General features: G+C 40.7%; 1 protein-coding gene across 4 annotated transcripts in view; it reads left to right on the plus strand.

Annotated features, from left to right (window-relative positions):
- The first annotated feature begins 635 nt into the window (after positions 1-635).
- The window catches only part of ALKBH8 (alkB homolog 8, tRNA methyltransferase), a 47,393-nt gene continuing 32,882 nt past the window's right edge, over positions 636-15,146 (plus strand). Inside the window, exons 1-7 of one of the 4 annotated variants that reach the window (XM_080612735.1) lie at positions 636-3,232; positions 4,012-4,152; positions 6,841-7,081; positions 8,088-8,219; positions 9,047-9,142; positions 10,532-10,636; positions 13,494-13,564. In XM_080612735.1, the coding sequence (XP_080468861.1) occupies positions 4,021-4,152; positions 6,841-7,081; positions 8,088-8,219; positions 9,047-9,142; positions 10,532-10,636; positions 13,494-13,564 (777 nt within the window). In that variant the 5' untranslated portion in view covers positions 636-3,232; positions 4,012-4,020. Of the gene's footprint in view, positions 3,233-4,011; positions 4,153-6,840; positions 7,082-8,087; positions 8,220-8,239; positions 8,305-9,046; positions 9,143-10,531; positions 10,637-13,493; positions 13,565-15,146 lie in introns of those variants that run through there. The other 3 variants (XM_080612736.1, XM_080612737.1, XM_080612738.1) reach the window with 3 other exon arrangements.

The raw sequence follows: 15,146 nt of genomic DNA on the forward strand, positions 1-15,146 counted from the left end.
TCTTCGTGTGGTTTTGGCTGAGTTGACATTGTTTTGTCTTTATCTGTCCTTAGTGCGAGGCATCCCAGAGGTTATATGTGATCAGTGCTGGCTGTGAAGGTGGCATGTCTCAGTGATGGTCTCTTGGGGCGAGCACCCCAGCCTGAAGCTGTCTTTAATCCACTGCATGGATGTGGCTTCCACAGATTGTTTTTGGATCCCCTGTGCTGGAGGAAGCTCTGCCCAAATTGCTCTCAGTGAACAAGTAGAGCCTGTTTTGTGGCCAAGGGAAGGTGCCCCACTGCGGGTGGGGTTGAAACATCGCTTTCCTTCTGTTGCAGACTCAGAGGAAGGCTTTATTGCTGATAAAGAGGATGACAGGAGCTGGCTCAGCCTGGACAGAACAGGTGGCCGCGGAGGGCAGAGCAGCTAGGCAGCACAGAGCGAGCAGAGGTAAGGAGCTGGAACACTTGCACTAAGTGTGTCCGAGGCAGAAGAGCCCTCTTTCACGCCTGATCACCAGGAAACCCTGGCTCTGAACACCGGTTGGTATCAGAGGCGGAGCAGCTGCCTTGTCTCATGCATACAGACTCGCTGTATTCACTGCTCGCCAGGGGCGGGGCGCCGCCATGACGGAGCGGCGGAGGCGGGTGGTGTGCCCGCCCCAACATGGCTGCCGCCAGTCAGGTAACGTGCAGAGGTGGCCGTGAGCGGGGCTTGCAGCGCCCGCCCAGACCGGCGCCCGGCTGGGGAGGGAGAACAGGAGCAGGCGAGGGCGGCGGGAGCGCGGGCTTCCTTCTTTCCTCCCTGCCGCGCCGCCTCTGTGGGGAAGCTGAGTCCGCTGCGGCCTGGCCCCGGCCCTGTCTCTTGCCCCGTTGGGGCGACGTGGCGTGGAGGGGGACATGGCCGAGTCAGCCCCTGCGTTTTCCTCGCAGCTTTTGCAGCCTTCCCCCCCACCCCGTATTTGCTCAGGGTTGAGTGTCATGCGCACATTCCTGTTGTTATTCCTGTTACCGTGCGAACGCCCAGAGCCCGTGAGTTTGGTGTTGGTGAGAGGTTTCGGTGCTGGCGGAGCTGAGGTAGCGATGGCCGCAGGGGTGTACTGAAGCGTTGACCAGTGTTGGAATTCCTATATCTCCATCAGGGCTCCTGGGTTTTGTTTTCTCCCCTGAGTTTTGATGTCCGTGTGTATGCAGCGGCTGTGTACACTACTTACGTGTCTGCGGCACAAAACCAAGCCTAAACTGAGTAATAAGCTGCCGAACTTCATAGCTGAGCGCGGCGCTCCCTCTGCTGGCAGCTGCCGGTTAGTTCCGATGCACTTTCGTTTTTGTAAGTGGCTTCTACTGCAAGTAAAGTTCTCATTGCATTAGAACTTTACATTAACAGTAGTTATTTCAGGCCAGTTGTGTGACCTGCTACACCCTGAGCTGCCATTGCAAGGGGGGATTCTTTCAGTGTGTTTTCAGGAGCTGTTTTGATTGTAATACTTGTGAAAGGGGATGATGGCAGTAGTGACTAATCTACTGCTGCGTGCTCTTTCTTGTATAGTCATGTTGGCCTTTGTAATGGGGGTGTGAGATGCTACCACACAGTTTTGCACTTCTGTGCAGTTGACTGTGATTCCTTAACTTGGAAATCAAGGCTGTTGGTTTCTGTGCCTGCAGAATTGAGCCTCATGTGATCATGCAACAAACAAGGCAGAGTTTAGGCCCTGTTCAGATGGAAACCAAGGGAAGGTTCTGGTGTCTCAGCAATGGAAATAATGCTGTTTGAAATCCATTCAGGGGCTGGCGGTATCTAGATGATGCTGGTAAGCATGACACAGCATGTAGGAAAGATCTTGAGCTTCTTGAGCAGCAAGTGAAAGGCCAGGCACTGTGGGGTAGGGCATCTCTGCCAGGTTTAAAGGCTGTTATTTAGGCAGCTGAGTCACACCTCATCTGTTGCTTGTTCTGTTTAGTTCAGAGGATATGAAAAGATGGAAAGAAGTCTTTTCAGCTTCAATTTCTGTGCTAGTTTGCCAAATATTGTGCCATGACTTGTTTTGGGGTTGTTTTTTTTTTTGGTTTTTTTGGCTGCATAATGTGAGATTTTGCAAGGATGTGACTAAAGGCCTGACTAAACTCAGAGCTCCTTTCCCCTGAGGTCAGATGTTATGGAAGTGGTCTGAGACTCAGTTCAATACCCTTTTTTCTGGCTGGGTCTGTTCTGCAGAGGCTGCCTGACAGTGGTCTGACCAGTATGGGTGACGTACCTATACATAGCCTTCATGCTTTTCCATATGAACCAGATTTGTATGAGTCGTCTTTGGCAGTGTTTCTTCTGCTTCTTTTGGGAGGATTAGAATCTGTTATTTCCACAGGTGCTTTTCACATTCTGATTCCCTTTAAAGATTTTTCTCCTTCGATGCAATTAATAGTTGTGCATGTTGGTGATGGTAGTGCTACAGCAGTCACAGGGAATATGTACTTACAACTCCTGTGCAACTCTTCAATATTTTTATAACAGTTTTACTAGCTTAATTACATTTGGCTAAGAGGAAACATTTGCTAAATTGTTCAATACAAAGTTGCATCAAATAGTAACATGATTTTTTTTTTTTTTTATACCTTTGCAATTTTCCAGTGGTACATTGTTATATTATCATGATGGTGTCTATAGGGTGGGTATTGGGAAGCAGCTACATAGTCTTGCAAGCCAGAAGATATGCAAGTGGACAGCAAGTGGACAGTCGGAGCAGTTGACATCTTTAAATAAGTACACACAATGGTGACTGGTGTAGGGTTTGTGTGTTTGGTTTTTTTTTATTTCTTTGAAACAAAACCAAATAAAAATATTTATTGGGAAGAAGAGAAGATGAGGTGGAAGGATTGTTGTCAGATCAATGACAATAAAAGAATGGAAAAGGACAGACAACCGCAGCTGGATTGTCTAGCTGTATTATTGGGAGGATTTTTTGGGAAAGACAAGAAGAAACCCCTAAAACATGGGTAAGGGATTATGTTATAGTGAAAGAAAAAGGGAAAGTCAGAGCTTAATCACATCAGTGTCTGGGAGCTTTGTCAGTGTTACATGAGGCCTGGGGCTCTTCCCTTGCATCTGAAGGAAGTGGGAAGGGAGGAAGAAAAAGAAAGGCTCAAAGGGATGTAGGAAGGTGTTATATGATCTCAGTATAGTGGTAGACCAGAAGTGACAAAAGATGCAACAAAACCTGGAGAAGACCGGTGACTTTTGAGTAACTCACTGGCAGGTAAATGCTGTGTTGCTACTAAATTTAGTAGTTAATATATGTAGAAAGTTTTCTGTTCCTCCTAATGATAGAAATGGGATTTGCATTTGGCCTTTGGAGGTATGCTAAATGAGGTGAGGAGCATTCCTGGCTGCTAGTTCTTGGACATCTAATTATTGAACACATTTTTCTACTATCAAAAGTGGTTTTTGCCAAATGTCATATTCACTTAAAAGTGGCAATTAGGAAAAAGGAGACAAATGAGAACAACTAATTTTCAATTCAAGCATTCAGTGAGGCATGAATAACTTGAAAGATAAGATGGTACAAAGCTCATGGCAGTTCCATGTGTATTTTTTTCTCTCATTCTGCTCTGGAAAGACTGTAGAATGATGGAAATGAACTGCAACTACAATGTGAAAACAGGAGGGGCAGACAGGTTAAAAGCTGCAAACGGATATAGTGATATTGTGAAGAAGAAGAGAAAAACTGGAAAATGAAATCTAGCATCATGCCAGTCTTTATAAAGCTTTATTTTTGGGAGGGATACTCTTATTAAGACAGTTTAATAATGCAACCTCAGAGATGGGGAAAACTGTGCTGTTGACTGAGGAAGAATGTATTTTGCAGACTTGGTTTTGTCAGCCCCAAGTAATTCATAAAGTCTGTAATTTATCCAAAGTTCTATTACTGTTCTAGAGATGACATACAGGATGGGAAGACTGTTTTTCTAGAGCAGACTGAAATATTTGACTTTTCAAGCAGGACACTTACTACGTGTTGTTACTTCTGCTTCCCAGATCACCAGCATGGAACTTGTAACCAGAAAAGACCATTTGAAAGTCCAGAAAATGAAGAAGAAGGTATTGAGGAAGCAAGTCAGAGCTCAGCACACATTGATGAGACATGAGGGCATTGAGTGCTCCTCCCATGCCACACAGGTGACTGGTACTTCTGATTTTGATGGTAACATGAAAATGCTGCTGATCTGTATTCTATTCTCATGTATGCTTTGTCTAAAATACAGATCCCATCTAAAATGTGTTTCCTGATATTGAGGGTTTTCTATGCCTCTGATTTCAAAGCAGAACTGTACTTCAGAAGTTTAATATCTGTGGAGAGACTTTGTTGAAATTTTGGATAAATTTTTTGATCTGAACCAGTAATTTCTTGAGTTGGGGAGTAGGAGGAAATGTGACAAATATTACCTTGTTGACGTAGATAAACTTACTCTCTTTCCCTGATTTCTTTTCTTTGGCTTTTAGCTTTTGTATTTTTCTTTCCTCTGTATTCTCTATCAAGTATAATTTGCCTCATCTAAACTCCCTGTTAAAAACATGTCTTTCTTAGAAATCTTCTTTCCACATTGTTTTCTTCACCTAAATTATTCTGTGGTTCTGTGGGAGTTGAACTGATTGACTGACTTGCAGCTGTTGAAAAGGGGCCAGCAGTCTCTTCCCTTGAACAAAAAGGGACAAGATGGAAAGAATTCTGCTTTCTTATGATGCTCAATAAACTTTGCCATAAGCCACTTTATTTGTTAACCTAACAGAAAACTACTCAGCTTTTTGATTTGTCATATTTTGCTATAGAAAAGAGTTGCAGCAGATCAGAGGGTGACCTTGCAGATACTGGTGTAGCAAAGAATGACAGAAACTTGCAGGCAGGAAGGGAAGAAGTCAGTATCATTTCCCTCCATCAGGTGTGGGGCGATGTTAATGGCTTCAAACACTGTAGAGCAGTATCACTTCCTCTAGCCTTGTTCACCTTCATCCTGTAAATTATCCTGCAAATTCTTCCTATTCAGATATGGAAATATCCATTAGATCTTTATACTTTTTTTGTAACAAAATTTGGTATAGTGTTCACTCAGATTTCACACCACCTGGACATACGCTAAAATGACACAGTAGTCTTGTTCCTCTTTGGAGCAGGGACCATAATCCAGGACTTGTTCCCCTTGACAATGCCATAGATACCAAATTATCCATTTAATCTATCCAAAGAGTAATTCTGAGGTCCAGCGAGTTCCTCATCAATGATGGAACATTTGAATAAGTGATAAATGAAACAAAAATCATAGTGCTAGTGATAAGCATGTGTCAAGAATACAGAAAATGCCTTCAGACTTTGTGCAAGAGTCTGATCATGTTGAAATTGCTCAGCTGGGAGAAGATGATCAGTTGCTGTACATGCTGCTGCTGCGTAGTTACAGTCTTTGCAGGTGAAGTACCTACAGCCAGTGAAAGCACTGGTTTGACTCTCTGCATTTCCTCTGCACACGAGCCTCTCCATTAGTAACAGTTCAGAAAATAACAATAATTAATAACGTGGTCACCTTTGAAAAATGTGATCAGTAACAGCCAGCCTGATGCAGTGCTAAGAACAAGTGTTAAAGGAGCCATTGCAATAGGTGTAGTCATAGCAGTACTGTATTTTTTAAAATAATCCTTATCTTTGGTTTTAAACCTAATTTGCTGTATTTTAGAGAAGTGAAATTCTGTTATTTGAAACAATTGAACACTTTCCTAGCTGCCTTCAGAAAAGGTCATAGAACATTTTGAGGCTTTAAGAAAAAGATTACCTGAAAGCTTTCTGGAAAGGTGTTACATGGGATCAGAGTAAATTGTTGCTGGTTGTTTGTAGTCCCTGAAGCTCATTCAGAGCTTTGACTGCATCCTCATTTGGCTTTAAACAGGGACTTAAACTTTTTTCAACCACCGTGATCAGATTGAACAGCCAATTATGGCATTAGCTATTTATATGTCAAAAGAGCTTGTACATTTATTTTGAAAAGGTCTGTGTTAATCTAATGCTATTTCTTGAATAATAGCCCTTAGAAGAATCAATAAAACAGAACTTCTCAAACGTGTGACAAACCAGCAACAGTCCTCACAAACTGCATACTCCTTGATAATTTTGGACATAAATCACTATGATAGCATAGAATTAAGCAGTTGGGCCTTGTTCATGAAGTAATCTCTGTTAACCAAGGATGGGACATAAATCCCTTTTGTTTATAAAAACGAGGGAGCATTTTTGGTTTAGAGTCCTGGAGCAGAACTAGGTGCACTGTTTCTAGAGGCTTCTGCTTTTTTTTTTTTTGGTGAGCCTGATGGATGGGGGACATGAGGTGGAGCTGGGAATATCAATCTCTGTGCTTGAAAAAGGTCAGGAAGTCTTTCTTAGAAAAACATAAATCATGGTCTTCAAAGGTTTTGTTTGTTTGTTTTTGTTAGTGGTAACAGGTCTCCAGAAAAAATTCCATTGTAGAAACCTCAAAAATTGTATGTGCCAGTGTCTGTTTGCCTGCAGTACACTTGAAGCACGTGTTCTTATTCGAAGCTGAAGTGCTGTTGCAGTAATAACCACATGCATTAATTGAGGAGGTATCTCTAATAAAGGTTGCAAGCCTTTTTGCTAGAATATGTGCTGCCTAACAAAGGTTGCCTTAGCCTCATATACCAAGCTCATGGAACTGTAAGTATCTTGTGTGGAATAAAAGAGTACTCATCGGCTTAAATTTTCTTTATAATGCTGCTCTCTTGGTGTAAAGTGTTAGTTTTAAATGAACTGATATTAATCACTAATTCTCCATGTATTTTCTTTTTAAATTCCTCATTAATTAGAGCCTGGTTATTGCCAATGCTGGTCTCGGTAATGGGATGAGTAGACACCAACTGTTTAGGATAGTAGAAGAGTATGGATTGGTGGAAACAATCTTAATGCCACCGAGTAAGCCGTATTCATTTGTGAAATATGGGACAACAGAAGAAGCGAAGAAAGCCTTTGATGCCCTTAATGGAAAAGAAGTAACACTGGAAGACTGTGGCCAAAATATTGTTCTATATATTAATTTTGTGGAAAAAGGTATCCTTTTTTGCTGTCCTATATATCTAACTTCGTGTGTACTGTTTCCCTTTGATTTTATTTCCTAGGCTAGTAAATGTAGCTGAAAGCACACTTTGTAAGTAGACACAGAATGAAAACCAGAATTTAAGATTCAGGACATAAAATAATCTTTGCTCTTTGTATTTCATGATAGGATACTCTAATTTGAACTCCTTTACTTGGAGGCAAAAGGAAAAAGGATTTAGATAGTTTCCAGACCATTTGAGACTGCACATGAGGGTTTTGTGATTAAGGAGCTAAAATGGGGCCTGGGAGATGTCTGGACAGTTCATTGGATTTCTTGTGTGACCTTAGTTTTGCAATCTATGTCTTGAATCCAAGAAGGAAAGTAGGTACAATAAGATTTCTGTCTGGGTTTATTTTGGCTTTCTTTAAGGCTGACTATAAGCAATTTAGTACAAGAATCTTTGCCCTTTCTATGAACTTTTATAATGTCTACTGAAAAGGGTTTCTGATGTTGGTCTGTACATTCTGCCAGTGAATAGCTTTTTGTTAAGCTATTATGATAGTAAACTGTCCCTAAATCACCAGCATTCTGTGTTCACCTAGGCATTGCAATATACTCCTCTGTATATGGTTACAGATTACACTTCCAGAGAAACAATCTGGTGATTTGGTAAATCAGTAAAGTTATAGAAAACTAAAATTCAAGTAGAATCCTGAAGTGACTGGGAAATTCTTATTACTGTTATTTTGACAGGAAAATCACAAGTGGTTTTGTGTTTGTATAGCATGGACTCTTACTGGTCTCATGCAGTAAAATTTTTGAAGTGGTTTGCATGATGCAAAACTTGGGCCTTATCCTGTTTTGTCATGCCAAAAAGGATCATTCATTTACCAAATAAGACCCCCATGAGGGTTCCATTGCATCATTAAAGTAAATACTTTTACAGCTGTACTACAGGGAGCACATGGTTTTACTTTCTCAAGCAGTGACAATATTCTGTTTTTCCATACATCCTAGTTTTCTGGAAGAATGCTGTTCCCACAAGCTTGCCTCCAGGCCTGAAGGTCATTGAAAAGATTATTTCTCCAGAGGAAGAAAGGAGAATATTGGAAAGTATTGACTGGATAGGAGGTGAAGATACTCAAAATGGTGGGCAAAACCATAGGAATCCAGGATTTCCATGCTCTCATGCTGTTTTTTCGTACAGTTCAGTTTACAAGAAGTCAATGTATTGGTAAATGTATTGCTTGAAATCATTGTGTATTTGTTCTTAGCATTTTAGAAATTAGGTCTTTATACTAGAAGTGATTAAACTCCTGGGGCAAGTGGTCCAAACTGATATTCTGGTATGGATTTACTTGAGTAACGTTCCTACATGTACAATCAACTAAAATATTGTTTTGGTGTCTTATGCCAAGCACAATGCTGTTCTGTGAAGGTTACGCTTGTAATTTATGTCCAACTGAGCAGCTGTGTCTTAAATCAAAAAATGTCAGGCACACACACATTCTGGATGCTTCTATCCTTTCGCTTGAGCTCTGTGGAGTTAAATCTCTCAAGTAATTTAAAAGAACAATTAATCTGGCAAAAGTTTCTGTGTATGAGAAGTTTTGTTCATTAGAACAGCACAAAGAGTTATACTGGCGTTAGCTAACATGCAACTTGGTGATTGGTGAAAGTGAAGGATCCTGCTGTATCCGTAGTGTGATAATCCAGTGCAAGTTCAGAGATCAGGGCAAGAATAAAGATGCATTAAACATGGCTCAAGAAAATTCATTCCCTCTCCTTCTTGCATATAGAAAAACACCATCAGTTTGATTTCAAACAGTAGTGAATGTGATGCCTGGTGAAATATAGAAGGTAATAAGGCTTAAGAAGCATGTGCCATGAAGGACAGTGGTCAGATAGAATAGGGAAGCATAGCAAATTGCCTATACTGTTTATGTAGTTTAAATTAAACTTGTGTGTTTTTACAGCCCAGAAGACTTTAAAGCATAGAAGAGTAAAACATTTTGGCTATGAGTTTAGCTATGATAACAACAATGTTGATAAAGACAAACCTTTACCTGGAGGTGAGAATTTTCCTATTAAACTCATTTTGCACTGATGTTTGAACCATTATACAAAGCCTTTAAGCCTCGCTGAGATGTGGTTGTCAGATTCTCGTTAAAGAAGAGGTGAAATTCTAATAAAAGGAGAGCCTTCACTATATCTTAAGCATATACTGAACAGTGCTTTTGAATGAGATCCATTCCAAATTACTTGAAGTGCTTGAAGCTTGTTTTCCAGTCATTTGCAGCCAGGGGTTGCTGCCCTTTGAGGTCCAGTCTAATGAGGCTTTTGGGATTGTAATTGTCATTCATTTTTAGCTTTTGTTCTATAAAACAATTGTGTTACAAATTACATACTCATTTGTTTGGGAGTTATGACGTATATTGCTCTGTATATTTATCTTGACTAACTTGAAGCTTGCTGGATGTACACCAAAAAAAGATTTCCTTTTGGACTAAAAGCAATTTGAAGAAGTTTGAATAGCTCTTGTTTGGAGTTGAGAGCTGTGAGTCACAGCAAAGCAACTGAGTCATCTTATAGTCTTAGATGTAAAAATAGTGAAATAGGGGAGTTAAATGCCTATAAAACTTGAAGATGGTTTAGGTGTTGCATGTGTAATGGGATGGATGTAGCTTTTGAGAGGAGGATTCTGGTTACATTGTGGTTTTAACAGTGAAGCTGTATAATCGTAAAACAGTGATATTTGAGCTGTTTTCTAGTCTTACAGCTGGACTATTTTATATGTGAGAAGTATAAACACTTCCTTGGGGACAATAACTGAAAATCAATAGATTAATCGAAGGGCTATGACTAACATGTTTGTGGGTGTTATCTCCAACAGAATTTTGCAATGAAGTCCTCAGGTAAAATAGCAAACCAAAGATTTAGTGAAGGACTGCAGCTTTCATTCCTGTTTCAGAACCAGTTTAACCTCAGCAGATTTTCTTTTTTTGTGATATATGATCTAATTCAGTAACAGATTTTTAGGGGTAAGTTTTTAGAGAGCTCTCTGCACAGCTTCTTATTTTCTGCATAATAATTTTGCTTCTTGCCTGCAACTTTTTAACTGTAGTTTATGGAAACTTTGTCTCTGATTTGATATGGTTTTTTTGCATAGGGATAGTGCAGCTTGCATTTGTAAGGAGTAATTTGCTTCTGAACATGGAGGCCTTGGGGGAATGGCCTTTCTAATTATGAGGTGTTACTAATATATGGGACTTGCAGATCAGGCCCCCAGTTCTGATGTGTGTGCCTTACAGCAAATGCAAAGTGATCATTATCAAAGATGGATTTATGTATCTACAGAGCTGTTTGTATGTATCTTGTCCAGTTATTATATTTATTGTAAAAAGAAAGGATAAATGTAAAAAGCTATCCTGTCTTGCTTATAGTTTTGTTTCTGTAATTAGGTCTTCCTGAAATTTGTGACCCATTCTTGGAGAAATGCTTGAAGCAGGGATATATCAAACATAAACCTGATCAACTAACTGTAAATCAGTATGAACCTGGACAAGGTAAGTTAATTTGCCCTTCTAAAATTTTGAGCTCTTGACCTTACATTGTAATTTTAACGCTGGTAGGCCGCTAAGCACCACACTTAGTTCCTCCTCCTCGTTGAGATAGGGGAGAGAATCAGAACGATAAAAGTGAGAAAACTCCTGAATTTTGATAACTCTCCAGTTTTATTGCTGAGCATGCCATTACATGGTATGGAATACCCCTTTGGTCAGGTATCCAACCTGTGTCACCCCCCAACTTGTGCACTCCAGCTGACTGCTGGCAAGGATGCATGAGAACCAGAAAGGACCTTGCTGGTCTGTAAGCACTGCTCAGCAACAACTAAAATGTATCTGTATATCAACACTGTTTTCATAATAAATCCAAACCACAGCCCATACTAGCTACTGTGAAGAAAATGAACTATCCCAGCCAAACCAGTACAACTTAGATTAAGATGAGAAGAGAGTTACTAAATGTGACATGGCACAGGGACAGGATTTAAGCACCTGGTTAGTGTATTTCCTCTGTAACCAGAAATGTGTTGAATCAAAACTGAAGTCTTCATACTGGTTTCTGAACCTGGGAGCTTGTTTAGAAGTTTTTGATACCACTGTTATGGAAATCAATGGTGTTTCAGACTCCAAGGCCATAATATGGAAATTAACCATTAAAAGATATGGGAATAAATAGTCATATTTGGTTTTTTTATTCAAGTGCGTTTTTTCACTCTGAACTGTTCTTGTTCCTTGTATTGTGCATACAGTCCCCAGGAAACATCTCTTGCTGTTAGTACATGTGATGTAATGTTAGTTATATGATATATGGGCTCTTAAAGTATGATGCAAGCAGTGTTCCTTCTTCTGAGGAATAAGGAATTAGTCTATTTCTGTAGACATCTGAAGAGAGACGTGATTCTAATCACACCTCTGGGGAATGAATGATGTGCTGTTCTTTTCATTTAGGTCAATCATCAAGGGTAAGTATATGGCTGGCTTTTTAGAGTGGCTATCTCATTTGTCCTTAGGAAGAAGAGACGAGAGCTTTTCTTTCAGAATTAATGCCTGACTGCTAATACAGTGTCTGCCAAAGAAGGGTTTGAAAAGCTGATCCTATTTGATTATCTATGACAATCTCTTAAATTGATGCAGTCATGTACTTCTGGCTGGGACACTAGAGATTTGTTGCAATTGTAGATTTTCATCAAGAATAGAAGCAGGGTTGGTTTTCTTGTTTTTAAAACAAAAGCCCCATAAAAGCAAAGCAAAATGTTCTTCATTAAGTGCAAATTGTTAGGATATGAATGAGCACAAAGTGCAGTCAGATTAATTCCGTTAGTATCGGTGTTCTGAGCCAGATTGTCATTGGAAATTATAATTGAGATTTTGAAGATGTGACTGGGTATTTAAGCTGTAGGAGCCATACTTAAGATATATTAAATTAATTCCTATTTGAGGACACTTGTTTTCATTAAGGGTCAGCAAATGTTTTAAGTTTTAGATTATACTTGAAAGTTACCTTCTGAATGCATAGATGATGTGTCTGACTGCTTCATATATGGAATATAAACAGCAGATAGTTAGATCAGTGGGATCTTGATTGAATTGTCTTGGTAATGCTGAAGAGAGCGGTCAATGTTCTGTTGCACAGTGAATTGCACTGACATGGGTGTGCATCTGAAGGCAGAGTTTGAGTGCTTTGTTCTGAGACAGAGTTATGAGCAAACAGATATGGCTTTGGTTTTCAAGTCTCATTGATTTTTCTGTCAGATTAAATATTGACCTCATAAAATGCTTGTATTGCTTTCACTGGAACTAATGGAATTGAGAATATTTATATATGGAGGTAAAATCTGGTGTATAATAAAGATGCTTTATAGGGCTGATACTGTTAGGAAAAATATTTTCAGCTCAGGAATTCGATAGTGTCCAAACTAAAGGTGGCTAGAATTTTAATAAGCAAGTATGACTGTTCTGGTTTGGATCACATAGAAGTTATTCGATCTGTCTGGACCTGCTCTGGTGTCAAAGGAAGGTGTAGTTGCAGTTCTCCCAAGGCTCACGGCTGACTCCAGTTCCCCACCACGTGGTGAGATCTTGCTGCAGCACACTCCTCGTTCAGGAATTGGTGTTAAGATGTGTTTCACGAGCTGCAGGAAATAGCATTTTCTTTCCAATGAGCAGATCTGAAAGAAAAATGAAAATAAAAAATTGCTGTCATTCTGGCAATTTTCAGCTATGTGTTTACTCACATGTGCACACACGCGCATGCACTGATGGGGTACCCAGGGGTTAGCTGAGCAGTGGGGTGTGGAGTTCTTGGAGCTGCAAAACAGAGGCAGGGTTTGACCCTGGCAGTACCTGAATTTGCGGTGGAGGTCCTAATTTTGAAATTGAGAGCCTTACCTCAATTATTTGCTTAGTAATATTTAGGATGACTTCTCTGTGGAGAGAATGAGGAGAAATAAATGATCATGAATAAACTAGGGCTCAAAATTACCTAACGTAACATAACACAGTGATAAGTGCTATATTGCCTGAGAGAAGAGCATCATGATTTTTAGCGGCTCTCTGCAGCAAGGAGAGCATTTTGAGCCTTTAGAGAGTGAGGCAGGCCTTTGGGTGCTCCAAACTATCTTCTAGATATTTCCACTGATGATACAGGACACTTGCGTTAACTGTGTACATCTGATCTGTAGCATGTACTTCAGTTAGCTGGCCTGATTTCTTTTGGAAGGCAACTCCCTTCTTCACGGTAGTTTTGTTTGTTCAACCGTTTGTTCATCGCAGTCTCCTGTATGGACATCCCTGAAAGCTGAGCTTGCCAGCAGAGATTGCACTCTGTTATATTAACTTTTTTTTTTTTCTTATGCAGGAATTCCTCCTCATATTGATACACATTCTGCTTTTGAGGATGAAATAATCTCTCTCAGTTTAGGATCTGAGGTAAACTTAATGTCTGTATGTGTTTTGATTATGCTTTGCTGAGAATTTTAATTTTTACATGGTTTAACTGTTGTGGTTTAAGTCCAGCTGCCACGCAGCCCGCTTGCTCCCTCCCCCCCCCTTCCTTCCCTGCCCCACTCCTGGAGGGATGGGGAGGAGAATCAAAAGAATGTAACTCCCACGGGTTGAGATAAGAGCAGTCCAGTAACTAAGGTATAACACAAACCACTGCTGCTACCACCAGCAATAATAATGATAAGGGAGATGACAAGGGAAGAGAATACAACCGCTCACCACCCGCCAACCGATACCCAGCCTGACTGAGCAGTGATATAGCCCTTCCAGGTAACTGCCCCTAGTTTATATAGTGGGCATGACGTGCTGTGGTATGGAATACCTCTTTGGTTAGTTTGGTTCAGGTGTCCTGTCTCTGCTTCCTTCTGGCTTCCCCTCCTCCCTGGCAGACCATGAGACTCAGAAAGTCCTTGGTCAGACTAAACATTACTAAGCAGCAACTAAAAACATCGGTGTTATCAGTGCTGTTCCCAGGCTGAAAGTCAAAACCACAGCACTGCACCAGCTACTAAGAAAGAGAAAAATGACTGCTATTCCTGAACCCAGGACAAGTCAGTTTTAATTTTTCCATGGTGTCTGTTCACACTCATCCAAATTTAATATAAAGCATGCATGGTAATGTGATATGCTGATTAAATAAGTAACTGCAATGAGATGTTATCACTGGAAGATTTGCCAGTGGTATCATTGATACCCTCTTTTTAACCAGTTCTCCACTGACCTTCTTTAATTTTGTATTTCTCTTGAAGTGCATCACTCCTGTTTATGTTTTGACTTACATTTTACCTTGTGTCATCCCTTGTTCCCTCTGTTTTGCGTAAGCCTCCTATTATATATTCAATATACATATTACCTGTAGAAAGTCCAGTCAAAGTCTGAGCCTACTGAGCTAGTCGTGATGCAGGCAGAGCTGAACTCCTATCTCATGAGCTTCTAACATGCGCAGATGATGTAGACGAAGTGTGAGAAGGGAAATGGAAGAACAGTGGACTAGCACAAAGTTTTGCAACATATCAACAGTAGGGCTGAGAACAGTCTGTATATTGAGTCTTAGTGTGCTAAGTAGTGTCTAATTAGGTGCAGCCCATGGTGAGGCACGCTGTGGAGGTCCATGGTGGAACAAATATCCACCTGCAGGCAGGGGGATGCCTGAAGGAGGCTGTGACCATGTGGGAAGCCTGTGCTGGAACAGGCTTCTGGCAAGACCTCTGGTCCTGTGACCCATGCTGGAGCAGTCTGTTCCTGAAGGACTGCACTCCATGAGAGGGACCCACAGTGGAACAGTTTGTGAAGAACAAACTTGGAAGGGAAGGATTCATGTTGGAAAAGCTCATTGAGAACTGTCTCCTGTGGAAGGGACCACATGCTGGAGCTGGGGAACAGTGTGAGGAGTCCTCCCCTGAGGAAGGAGTGGCAGCAACAATGTGCGAACTGGCCACAACTCCCATTCCGTATCTCCTGTGTTGCTGGTGGGAAGGAGGTAGAGAATTTGGGAGTGAACTTGAAC

Source organism: Psittacula echo (genome assembly GCF_963264785.1).
Source record: "Psittacula echo genome assembly, chromosome: 3".
NCBI classification, from domain to species: Eukaryota; Metazoa; Chordata; class Aves; order Psittaciformes; family Psittacidae; genus Psittacula; species Psittacula echo.